At 47.0% G+C, this 12,197-nt stretch overlaps 1 protein-coding gene across 1 annotated transcript; it reads left to right on the top strand.

The window, feature by feature from the left end:
- The first annotated feature begins 60 nt into the window (after positions 1-60).
- On the top strand, positions 61-9,155 carry SH2D4A (SH2 domain containing 4A). Its single transcript, XM_009649202.2, has 9 exons — positions 61-235; positions 1,024-1,183; positions 1,712-1,859; positions 3,906-3,971; positions 4,371-4,509; positions 5,749-5,965; positions 6,371-6,501; positions 7,351-7,571; positions 9,063-9,155. The coding sequence occupies exons 1-9, from the start codon at positions 61-63 to the stop codon at positions 9,153-9,155; spliced, it is 1,350 nt and encodes a 449-aa protein (XP_009647497.1).
- Positions 9,156-12,197: the final 3,042 nt, after the last annotated feature.

Raw genomic sequence — 12,197 nt, 5'->3', positions numbered from 1 at the left:
GAAGAGGATCTGATCCCTGGAGATCATTGCCACAAACGTGTGTAACTGAAACCTCCAGCCATGCTGAAACAGATATTATCGGACATGTACATCGATCCTGACCTGCTGGCAGAACTCAGCGAGGAGCAGAAGCAGATCCTGTTCTTCAAGATGAGGCAGGAACAGATCAGACGGTGGGAGGAAAGAGAAGCTGCCGCGGACAAGGCTTCAGCAAAGAAGCCACTGCCGAGAAAAGGTAAGTCCCTACCTGCCGGCTGCTTCCCCCTCTGGCACAGATCTGGCCAAGGCAACTGCTCCCAAGAAATAGGAGGTAATGTGTCCATAGAGTAATTTTTTTCTCCTAGGGATGTATCATAGTTGTATTTCCAAACTGTAACTAAACCCACCTGTGATGGGGTAGTTTTGGCCAGGCACACAATGGTTTTACTCCCTGGCCCAGACATTCTGCCCTTGACCAAATTGCTCAACTCCGCTAGCAGGGAAGGCAGGGCTTACTTGCCCCCAGCAGATGATCTCATTAAGTTTCCCCTTAAATGGGGCCCTTGAATCTGTCTATAAAATAACCATGGACTTGAATGTCTGTCCTGGGGCACCAGATCTGCAGGGGGCTTCCCATTGTGCCTTTAGACCTGAAGTCCCCTTGCCAGCATTACACAGCATGCCGGCAGCTAGGAAGCTAGCACTCTCCTCCCAGCTCTCCCCCACGTTCTCTGTTTGTAGGTAGTTTACCCTCACACAGTTTGGGGAGGGCAGTGGCAAGGAATTAAAGCAAGAAGGGAAACAGTGGTGAGTCTTCTCCCTTGCCCCCAGACTCAGAAATGCCTCCTTCACTGATCTGGCTTCAGTACCATAAAACAAAATGGCAGATGCATGCTGCGTCCCAGCCGAGCTTTCCCCACGCACAGCTGATTCTGGAGAGGTTCTGCCATCGGCAGCAGCCAGGAGGACGCAGCAGGTGGGACACAGGCCCTGCACAGAGCTGCCGAGCAAACAGCGTTTGCCAAAGAGCTGCTTCTTTTCCAGCCAACGGGAAGTCGGTGACATGGAAGCTTGGTGCTGACAACGATGTCTGGGTCTGGGTGATGGGCGAGCATCCTTCAGATAAATCATACGCGGCCATCTGTGAAGAGATCCAGGCACAACGGGCAAAGCAGATAGCGAGAGAGCAAGGCAAGGAGGGCAGGTAAGCACCGTTCAGCTGGAGGACTCCGTGGGCAGACACGGAGGAGAAGGCATTTCCAGGAACCCAGAGGCTGGAGCCTTCCCTGCAGGGGCTGTGGTTAACCACTGTCACATTCGACTTGCAGGCAAAAGGCGCAGGCAAAGGTTGGCTTTCTGCAGGTACACGCAATGCTGGCAGAGGCCAGCTCCAGCCTGAGGCTTGCCCCAGCTCATCAAGCCTCCCGTGATACGGCTCCTGCGCGATACCCTCTGCAGACCACAGGAAATGCTAACTCTGTTGTTGCAGCAGGTAATGAGTTTGGATTACACCGATTCACCAACGGGTGCCCTTGTACAGCAGGACGTCAGTTACTCACCATGAGTCATTAATTTAATTCTTCCACCTACCTGATTTGGAGATACGATAGCTGCCTGCAAGCACGTCGCTTCATCACAGCACTGCTCTGTTCACATGCCGCATCCTCACAAGATGCTCAGAGAGCAGCAAGGGACCCTCAGGTTCCTAAGTCCTCTCTCTTTCGCATTTCAGAAAGACTGACCCTTCTGTACGTCCACAACCAGGAGCCCCAGGTGAGACCGATCTTCATGGGAATAAAAAAAGCGCTGCGGAGGAAAAGAAGGAAGGTGGGAGAAAAACTGCTGGTGCTACAACAACGAAAAGCCAGGAACTCACAGAGGTAGTTTTCCCTCTTTTCTCCATAACTATCAGAAACACGTGCTTTGAGATCTAGGAAATGCAGCAAATCCTGGTTGCTGTAAATAGAAACTTGAAGAAGAAAAAAAACCAGCTGACTGTTAAGGCTTTTCTTCTGTAGTCAGAGAAGAAGCCATGCTGTTCCATCCTTCCTTAGGACTTGGGAGGTCCAAGTGTTACTCTCAGCTGGGACAGATCTGCTCCCTACCAATGGATAAGTCAGTCTGGATTCCTTTGCTTCCGTTCTCCATGGGTAAAACAAGGGTCACAGTACTTCCCTTCCTGCGCTGTGGCTGGTTTGGATGGCTTTGGGGGCAAGACCAGGGAGGCTATCCCAGCATCTGTACATGCACGGCCACAGCCCTCAGATAAACCATCTACTTGTATAAAACAACAGACGAAGATAATTTTACCAGCTTCCTCTGACATGCAATATTTTAGGTTCTTCTTTTTCTTTTTTTTGGTCTTCTAAAGTGTCAGAAAATAGCTTATGACCTTGACAACACAGGACAACTCCAAGTGCAGTAACTACAGTGTCTGCTTTGCTCTGGCAATAAATACACTTCTACTTTTTAATTGGCTACCAAAATCCATTTGCAGAGAACTGAGAAAAAAGATGAGATAAATTAACTAACCATGCAACCACAGTTGAACAGAAGGAACAGAACACCCTGCCAATTTAATGGGAGAAGTCCAATCTCATTCAGCAGAGTTTTCATTCAGCCTTTTGCTGCTAACTTTTATGAATGTATATTCTTTTATTATACAGCCACTCCATATTTCAGTATAAAAAGCCCAATAACTGAAGGTTGGGTTTTGGCAAAGCGCCTCTCCTGTTGCTACCAAAATACTGAAGGGAATTCGGAGCGGCTGTCTCCTTTATCAAAAACCTCTGAGTCACGTGGGATTTTTCTTAGCACTGTTTGCTGAAGTTGAGCAACTATGTGGGAGGGTTTTTTTTTTCTTTTCAAAGGAAGCTATTAGTCACAGCTAACAAAGAAAAAAAAAGCAAAAAAAACCCCACCACCCCAAACCAAAAATACCACCACCACTACCAAAAAAAATCTAAACCCTTTTCAAAGTCTTGTACATGGAAATAGAGGGGGGTGTATATTTTACTTTTGTTTTGTCATTATATTACTAGTAGTTTTTCCCAGGTTTCTGGGGCTTTTGCTGTTAGAAGGAGGGATCCAGACCAAAGACACCTGTTGCATTTTTCTAGGCCTGGAAAGGGGCTTTTTCTCACCTCCCGCGTTAAAGTGCTTTCTCCGAGATCTAGTTCCCCTTCAACCTGAGGGGTCCGGGCATCGTGCTTTGTCTGCTGCGGGGGACTGGGGACTGACCTAAGAAAACGCTCTGCTTCACGCACATTTGTAGTTCCTAGTTTCCTGTCAAGGAGAGGGAAAGAGGAAAGCCATGTTCGTATTAAATATTAGCCAAGTAGGTGATGGAGATAAAACAAAGCATGTCTTTGGTAAGCAGCATAGTACAGTTAACTCACTACTCCCCATGCCATGGGAGGCAGTCTGGGTCCAGCGGGGAGGTGGGTGGGTGTTTGCTTAAAGACAGGTCTGTTTTCTTCAAAGGCAGGTCTCAGCTAGCGACTGCTGCCAGGGGAGCTCGACTGCTTTGCAGGGAAGAGCAAACAGGAGCTATGCAACTAGTTGGGGCAGTTTGACGAGCAGGGGTTCGCAGCACCCCAGCCACAGCAGCAAACAAGCATGGGCAGGTAAAGCTGTGGACGGCAGGTTCTGCTCGGGCTTGCTTTAGAGAGAGGGAGGGAAGGGACCGCTCCCTGGGAGCATCATTTAGCAAACCTAGGCATCCTTATGACAATCCTGACATCCCTGAGTTCTCCTCTTGTGGCATATTAGGCCTAATATGATGAAAAAGACCAATGTTTGTCAGGGAAGGTTGGAAAAATTTAACATAAATGGCACATCACTGCTTCGGCATCAAACACCTGTTCCTCCAAAAAAGAGCAATGGTCCTAACGCCGCATTTCTCACCGCTCTTTTCTTCTGCCCAGAGGGAAAACAGAGATGTTCACCAGATGCTGGCAGACTGCCATGTGAGGAAGCATGGCTTCCAACAGGTATGTAGCAACCTAGGATGCTCCTAACACATTGAGTCGGGCTCAGACTTCATCCTAGAGTTCCAGTCAGCCTCCGAGCCTCATCTGATCCAAGAATGTCCTCACCTCTTAGGCCAGTTTTATCCAGTGTTGCCATGCTCCTCATGTACGATGTGATGATTAGATGATACAAAGCAGGCCAGGCTGGCAGACTGGGGAGCAGCACAGGTAGAGGCTCCTGATGATTTCTGGTAGACTGTTCTCCCTTACTCCCTCTGTTGTCACCTGTAGTAAAGACAGAGTATGTTGAAATCAGAAGGATTCACCATAAAGAACGGAGTTCCCAGTATTTCAAGGCTAGCTAAAAAGCAGCGTTAAAACTAGCCTGGAACAAAGCTGAGCATACTGTTTCTTTCATAGGTGAAGGAAGCACAGAGGAGAAAGTCAGGAGAAGATACCACAGCCCCCCAGGAGGCCATACCACAGAGCCACCCCAGTTTGGAGACCCAGAGGACACTGCAGAAATTGGATGAGAATGAGCCTGAATGGCAGGAATCCTGTAAGATCTCAGGATGACCTTTTCCTGTGGGGCTTGAGAAATCCTAGGGCTCTGTGGGGTCATCTCAAAATCCTTCTTCTGCCACACTGGACCTGAATGATCGGTTGGTGGGTGGAGAGTACGGCCAAGAAATACAGCGCTGCATTATCAGAAGTATTTCTGAGTCCACACAGCATTGAGACTTGAGCCGGGCAGGAAAATTGACAGTTTTTCCTATGGATACTATATTAAAACATGCAATGAATAGGAACCACAGGAGTATAGCCAGGATAATTAATTTTAAACTAGAAGCTGGCCTTTCATAGGGCTTTGCAGTAACCATTGCTCTTGAGGACAAGGATACTGGGTGACAGGGCCTAACTAAAAAGGGCTTCCCTGTCATCCAAGCACGATCCCACCTAAGCAGAGCCCTGCTGCACTGTCTCATGTGATGAATCCCAATGATAGGAAGGAAAATGGCAAAAAGTATGAGACTTGCAGTAGCATCCATCGCTGCTGCCAAATACTTCCTGAAGGAGAACCTGATCCTTTTTTTTTTCCCAGTTCCTCCCCTGCTGCTCAGTAGGTGGCAATGCTGTACTACCAATTGTTTCCACTTCAGAACAAGGGTTTTATTTTTCCTACCGATAAAAAAAAATCCAAAGCTGATTACAAAAGCAAGGAAAGAATGAGCCTAACTCAGACTGAGCGGAGAGCTGGTGACTCCTATAGGTTCCAGGATGAGCTGGACCTAGACAATCAAGGCAGTTTTACAGCAAAAAAAATACCCAGCCAAGTTCTCCTTTTCCCTTAACAGTTTCAGTAAGACCCGCTCCCACCCTCAAAAAATGATCAGCACTTTCAAATCCTTCAGAGGATTGATTTGGGGTCATTTCAGCAGTATCTATCCCGTATGCCCTCCCCCCACTGGCTCATGTGAAAGGCACTACAGAAATCTATGGCTGAACCGGGAGTCAGCATCCGGAAGAAAACCAAGTAGTCTTTAAGTACAAAAGGACTTGGTGCCCAGAAATAACCCAGATTTTTAATCTCCTGAAGGAATAAAAGCTGGACCCTGTTAAGTAGCAGGTGCCCAAAAGTGGTGGGAGACATGTGGCAAACGGTCTCACAATTGAGTGCCTCTTCCACCTTCTGAAATGGGTTATTCTTCCACTTCATCAAGCAGAAAGATGGACAAGGGGCAGCAAGCTTAAAACTTGCCTGCTTGTTCGCTCCTGTAGGACTCCTTTTTTGTTCCAGTGCGGAAATCCAAGGCAGCAGATGAGAAGAGACGCTCCCTTGCACGGCAAGCACGGGACGACTACAGGAGGCTTTCACTGCAAGGCATCCACAGAGGGAAGCAGGCAGATATTTCCAAGGGTGCCACAGGAGGAGATCGGCGACCACTCCAGTATCCGCCTCTCGCTCCAAAGCCTACACACCTACCTCCTGTGATGGCAGACAGGAGAGCGATTAGGTAAGGGAACCCCTGTGCACTGTGGAGGGGAGAAGGGATGAGATTCGTCTGCTCTAGCATGGGATGGTTGAGGTGAGAATGGTTAGCTCTCCTCCTCGCCTGGAGGAGACACCCCTCAGGGAAAAACACAGAGCCTAGGCTATATTCCAGCCTAGGGTGTGATGAGGCTTATTTTTTCACCCCTGGAGGGTAACAAGTTTATTTAGTAGAGCATCCTAAGCCTAGAGTGCATACATCCTCTATGCTAGGGGTCCACTGAAAACCATAGAATACTGCTGACAGCTGCACTTGTGTAAGCCTTCTGTTTAGGGCTGTTCTTAACATCCTGAACAAAAGGTAAATCCTGCCGTGGACTCAAAAGCTGTTGTTTAAACTTGATGCACAAACCGTGGTCTTTTCTAACAGGAAAGAGGGAATCCAGAGGACAATCTCCAATTCCACTGAAGAAAGCATCATCAGGTGGTTCAAAGAGGAGCAATTCCCTCTCCGAGCTGGCTATCAGAAAAGCACGGACACAATAGCGCCTTGGTTCCACGGTGAGTCCTGAGCGTTTCTGCCCCAACCCAGCTCTTTAAGGAGTTGTTTCTGCTAACACGGCTGCTGCCACAGGCTGGGCCCAGGAGCTTTTCAAAGGTAGCTAGGTTTTCCATTTTAAGTGTCTGTGAATGTAGTTTAAATTCCTTTAACATTATGACAAAGGGCAAGACAAAAGTGTTAGAACAGAGGCCAGATCTTCAAAACACCCTGTACCCCTATGCCACCCCTGCCTTTCTGGATGCATATTCCCCTGGTAACTGTTTGGACCAGGGTGAGAGAGATTTGGGCATACCTCATCCCATTCATCCTTGGCCCCAGGTCATTCTCCCTCCATATGTGCTTATCAGCCATCACATTTCTGTCTCATTTCTAATGGGTCATCACAATCCCATCCATCTCCCTTGCTTTGGAAATGCCTTCAATCTGAGACTGCAGCAATGAAAGCTTTATCCTCTCTAACCGGGCTTTCAATGCTTGCACAGTGTTCTGACAGGACCCATGATCACTGCCTGCACGCCCTGGCTGTACTGGGATCAACACACAACACGCTGCAATGCCATTCTCTCTCGTAACACAGAAACTGTCTTTTTGGGCCCTGCACATTTATCATTCATCATCAGCTGAGTCTGAAACAGTTAACGCGAAGCACAGGTAGCACGTAGCCGTGGTCTGCTACTAGCAATGGCAGTACTGTTCTCCCCGGGCTGCTGGGCAAGGAAACAGTGCAAGGGATGGAAGTGCCATGGACTGTTTTTAGAGCAGTAAAGCAGATTTCTTGTGAGAACTGTTCCATCCAATCCTGCACAAATGCTTTTCTCCCTTCAGTTTTGTGGTTTGGTTTTGAACAGGTATCCTAACCTCAAAGAAAGCAGAGGAGCTTCTGAATAAAACAGTACCAGGGAGTTTTCTGGTCCGGGTCAGTGAGAAAATCAAAGGCTACGTGCTCTCCTATCGGTCTGTGGAAGGATGTAAACACTTCCTCATTGACGCCTCCAGTGATTCCTACAGCTTCCTTGGAGTGGACCAGCTACAACATTCAACACTGGCTGACCTTGTAGACTACCACAAGGTGAACATCTAACAATGCATTAATTAACTGTTTGTTTAATTGCCTCAGGGCACTTCAAAATAAGAAAGAACAGATTTAGTTGTTTTATAGTAGGCAACTAGACCCATTTTAGCTGCCATTGGGTATCCTGTGTGCTGCTCCAGGGGGGTATGCCAGCCTAATGGGTACATCTCAGATGACCTAATGCATCTCAAACATCTAGACCTGACTCACTCCCCCTCAAGTGCGCAGAACACCTTGCACACAGGGCTCAAGGTACTCACACACTATTTGGTAGAAATGCTGATAAGGTGAGAGGTGACAGCAGATTCATGCAAATTCCTTTTTTTTTTTTTGGATTCTCCCCTGTGGTTGTGAGGTCCTGGCAAGTTGGGTAATCAGAAAACCCTTTCTTTATGATCTCAAAGCAGGCAAAGTGTGGTACTGAGCAAAGATAAAAAATAGAAGGGAAGGAAGAAGGTTCTTGCAACAACAACAGCAGCATTTGCTAGCACTGACTGCAGTTACATGGGCTCCAAGGAGGGCCAGATGGATTGGTCCCTCCTTCACTGTAAGATCTGCCCAGGGACAGGACAATCAATTTGCCTAAAGTTCATTTAAAATCTGTGTGTCTTTTAAATAAGCGCCTAGCCTAATACAGACATGGCTAAACAAAACTGGACATGAGGAAAATATCTATGTTTGTTTGCTATATGGAGCTCTACCTGGGCTACCTGAACTTGCTTCTTGCATGGGTTTCGCAGTTCAGGCTGAAATTGTTGAAAGCAGGAGCTGTACGAGTATCGGTACTAGAGCCAGAGGGTTTAAAGCCTGGCTGTGCGTATGATATTAAAGGTAGAGCCATGCCCACAGTCTGCAAAGAAGCCTACAGACCCCCTGCACTACAGCAGACATGGGCAGGGTGAACCCACTCTGCTGAAGTGCTCTAGTGGGTTCTGCTTATCGCCCACCAGGTGACCACAAAAGAAGGCAAGCTCCCACCATGCATCTGCTGCAAGGGTGGAGAATGAGATGGGAAGCAGAGACTGTACTATCAGGGAATTCCCTCATTAGAACAGGGCTTGCCTGAGCAGAGGGCATGTGCTCACTCCAGGATCCACGCTCCCACCAACGTAGCCAGGAGCATGGTCCACAGCCACCCCATCCTGCTTACCGGCATGCTGCATGGTCCTCACTCCAGCACTTTTGAGGCAGGGCAGCATTTCACACCGCAGAAGTTGCGGTTGCCTCCGAGACGAGCACAGCTTTTTCTGAGAACTGCCAGAGTTGTGTCACTGGGTTACTGCACTGAGCACAGGCATCGTTTTATGAAGACAGCGGTCAGCCTTGTGTGTCCTCCCCTGGGTTCCCCGGGGCACTGAACTGTTTCATGCAGCAGGATGAACAAGTCCATGCCGTATCAGAGGCAGGGAGACTACTGTCCATCCCATGATGCTGTGGTAGGTAGGGTCTGTTTGAGAGGTGGTGTTTAATCGTATCCTATATCAACAGGATGAACCCATCACTTCCTTGGGGAAGGAGCTGTTGCTTTACCCATGTGGCCAAGAGGACCAAGAACCAGATTACATTGTTCTCTTTGAGTGAACCTCCCCGTCTCACTGTACAGCCCCATGCTTGTATTCACAAAGACTGAACTTTGAACCAGAGCTGCTGATTCTTACCCGAAACGGTTGCCATAAGCGCCTCTATTTTATATCCTTCTCAACAGAGCAGTGGGAGGATAAGTACTGTTGTGGGCTTGTCAGATCAACTGAGTTAAAGGATGCATCGGGCCAGCAAGCTGTAAAGCACCTGGATGTATCCCGCACAATGGAGTGAATGGGGCGATGAAGCAATCAGATGAACAGGGAGATACTTGCCATTTTCAGACACTGCCATTTTCAGTGGGGTTTTGCAGATTTCCTGGGGGACTTCTGTATTTGAGCTGCCTTTTGTTCTTGAATGCAAGGTTGTGTGCCATCTGGGAAATAGATTAGTATCTACAGTTGAATGAGATCATACCTTCCTGAAGGCACAAACCAACTTGGAGGTGAATCAGTCTTGATGGAGTAATTTGCATAATGTGAAGCTTAATCCTGTAAAATGCTGTGCCCTTGGAATCAAGGATGTTGAAGCCAAACATCCAAGCAAACCCTCGGTGCCTTTCAGTGAAAGGTGTGCTCTCTGAAGAGGGATTTTAATGAAAAGTGCATTTTTTTAACTCCTTTAGCCTCTGAATATAGATCCTCGCTCTTTTAACCTGTACTTAAATCCCACACTGGCCTTTCTGCATAGAAAGGGATTAACCTTTTGAAAGGGAAAGGAAGAGGGATACAGGAGTTTGTATGAAAGACTACCACATGCACAGAGCTTAAAAAATGTAAGCAGCAGCGCCTATATCAGTATTAGTACAGTTTACAGAAGAGTGTTTGCCAGTAAAGAATGCTATTTTTCAAAATGGAGATATTTATTGCAAGTTGTGTCCAGACTACTGAGATGCATCTGGTGTAAACTGTAACATAGAGCTTGTTCTTTTAATGCAATGTTCTCTCTTTGTATCTGTTAGACTGCTCTTTAAATACATAATTCAGAATATGGGGGGAGAGGCTGGACAGAATCACACAAGAAATTAACCCTCACCCAGAGTCCCTCATGTTGTTGCATGTGACAAGCTGTTCAGCTGAGGGTTGTGGTGCGAATCTCTAAAATCATTTTTTAGAGATGCGATCCTCAAATAGCGAACAAGAGTCAATCTTGTTTCAGTTGCTTACCTGTTCCCTTCTTTCTGTTGGTTCAGGGCTACGCTGCTTAGCTTGAGGAAGCAGTCAGAAACCTCAGTCTTATATCGATCTGCGTTTTGCAGAATACAAGTTAAAATAAATTGTTGTAATCATCCGCTCCTGAAATTTACCACTATGCTGATGGGTGGTTTCCAGCCAAGGGAAGAAGGGATAACTGCACTCCAGTTACAGCAGGTTTAACTTGCTAGAGATAAAGCCTTACTGTAAAGCGAGATTCTGAAGGTAACAATACTCTGGCAGGGCAAATGACTTAAGGAGCTTCTTGAGCACTATATCACACATATCAAAGAGATATTTTCAACATAATCTGCATCGATCAGAGAAGGGGTGCTAGATTATTTGTAGGGGAAAAAAAAAATCCCTCCTTCCCTCTTCATGAACTGTTTCTTTTGAAAAATATGGCCAAAATGAAAGGTCATTCAGAGATGCTAGAGAAAAGTTAGCATCTGTTCTCGTGTGAAGAACATGTCACAGCTGTTGTCCTTCTGGAGACAAATCACAAAGTGTTTTGTATATGTATGGGCTGGTAAAGACAGGGGACAAAGTAGCCATTGAAAAGGCAGTTTGAGAGGCAGAGCATTAACCTGCAGAAATAAGTTGCAGGCTGATCTGGCATGGACACAGCAGGACTTCAGGACAGCAGGACATGATCAATTTTAGCTCTAAGATCTATACTGGAACTCCTCAGGGTTTGACCTGCTGACCGGTGGCTTCACATACCTTTATATCATAAGTACTTATTTGCAAATGTTGGCTCAGTAAAGCCCAGGGAAAACCACTATCGGTGTTCACATCTATCCCACGTTTGAGAATCATGCCTCAGTTTTTTAAAGACTCCCAGCTTCTCTGGTCTGCTGTGAGGGAAGAAAGCTGAGGTTTTATACCTACACATTTAGATTATTGCGCTGACTGCAAAGGCAGCACCCTTGCCAAAACAGATGCCCTCAGGACTTGCTCTTCTATCGCTCTGAGTTACCCTGAAAGTCTGTGGAGCAAGGATGACTTGCAGTGGTTGGGAATCAAGGGTGCTGGCTTGTCTTGGGGACCTTCTTTGTAGAATCTTTCTTTCTTCAAAGGATGCTGTGCAAGGGTTACAAGAGTAGTCACATTTGAAAATTGCTTGCTGGAGAGATCATGACACCTGGAAGGATGTGGCAATTTGTTTTGCCCCATGCCTCTATGCCTTTAGCCAGAGCAAGCAACAGTCATAAAAAATTAAAGCAGGGTGTCCCCATATGGCCTCCCTGTCTGCACAGGGTGCTCTCTATTCCCCCCCCCCAACTAAGCTCCAGTCAGTTGCTACTCTGAGAAAGATCACAAGCTGTTTCTGGGACAAGAAAGGTAGAGAGCTGCCTGGAAAAAGCTATGGTTCTGTTGGCTGCTCTCTTTGGATTTCATCTTTTTCTAACCAGTCTGGAAGATCTGTTAAAGCTCCAGTTGGCTCACAGAAATGTAGCTAACCGCAGCTTCCCTTTCTCATGTTCTTCATCTCTCGGATCAGTGCAGCCTCCACCCTTAAGAGAGCCCTGCCCAGACTTCTGCTGAGATTAGATTCTCCTGCACATCACTGAGGTGGCCAATGACCGCGGGCTGGCACTCTCATTGATTCAATCTCACCTCCTGCAAAACTGGCTTCTGCAGCCAAGGAACGGGAACTGCATAGGCAGTATTATTCCTGGCAGGAGGAACAGCATCTTTGTGGAAAAGGAGGTACAAGAGGAACACAATGGTGCTACTTAAAAACACAACTTGTGAAACTCTAACAGAGTCTGGATGACATACTTGCTAAGGTACCCAAAGTAACAAAGTGTTGAATGTACAGGTGCCTAGTGCTTAGAATGAGACA

The sequence above is a fragment of the Egretta garzetta genome, unplaced genomic scaffold (genome assembly GCF_000687185.1).
Source record: "Egretta garzetta isolate BGI_Z169 unplaced genomic scaffold, ASM68718v1 scaffold41, whole genome shotgun sequence".
In the NCBI taxonomy this organism is placed as follows: domain Eukaryota; kingdom Metazoa; phylum Chordata; class Aves; order Pelecaniformes; family Ardeidae; genus Egretta; species Egretta garzetta.
The sequence above is the reverse complement of the archived record's forward strand: the minus strand, read 5'-3'. Positions and strand labels throughout refer to the sequence as shown.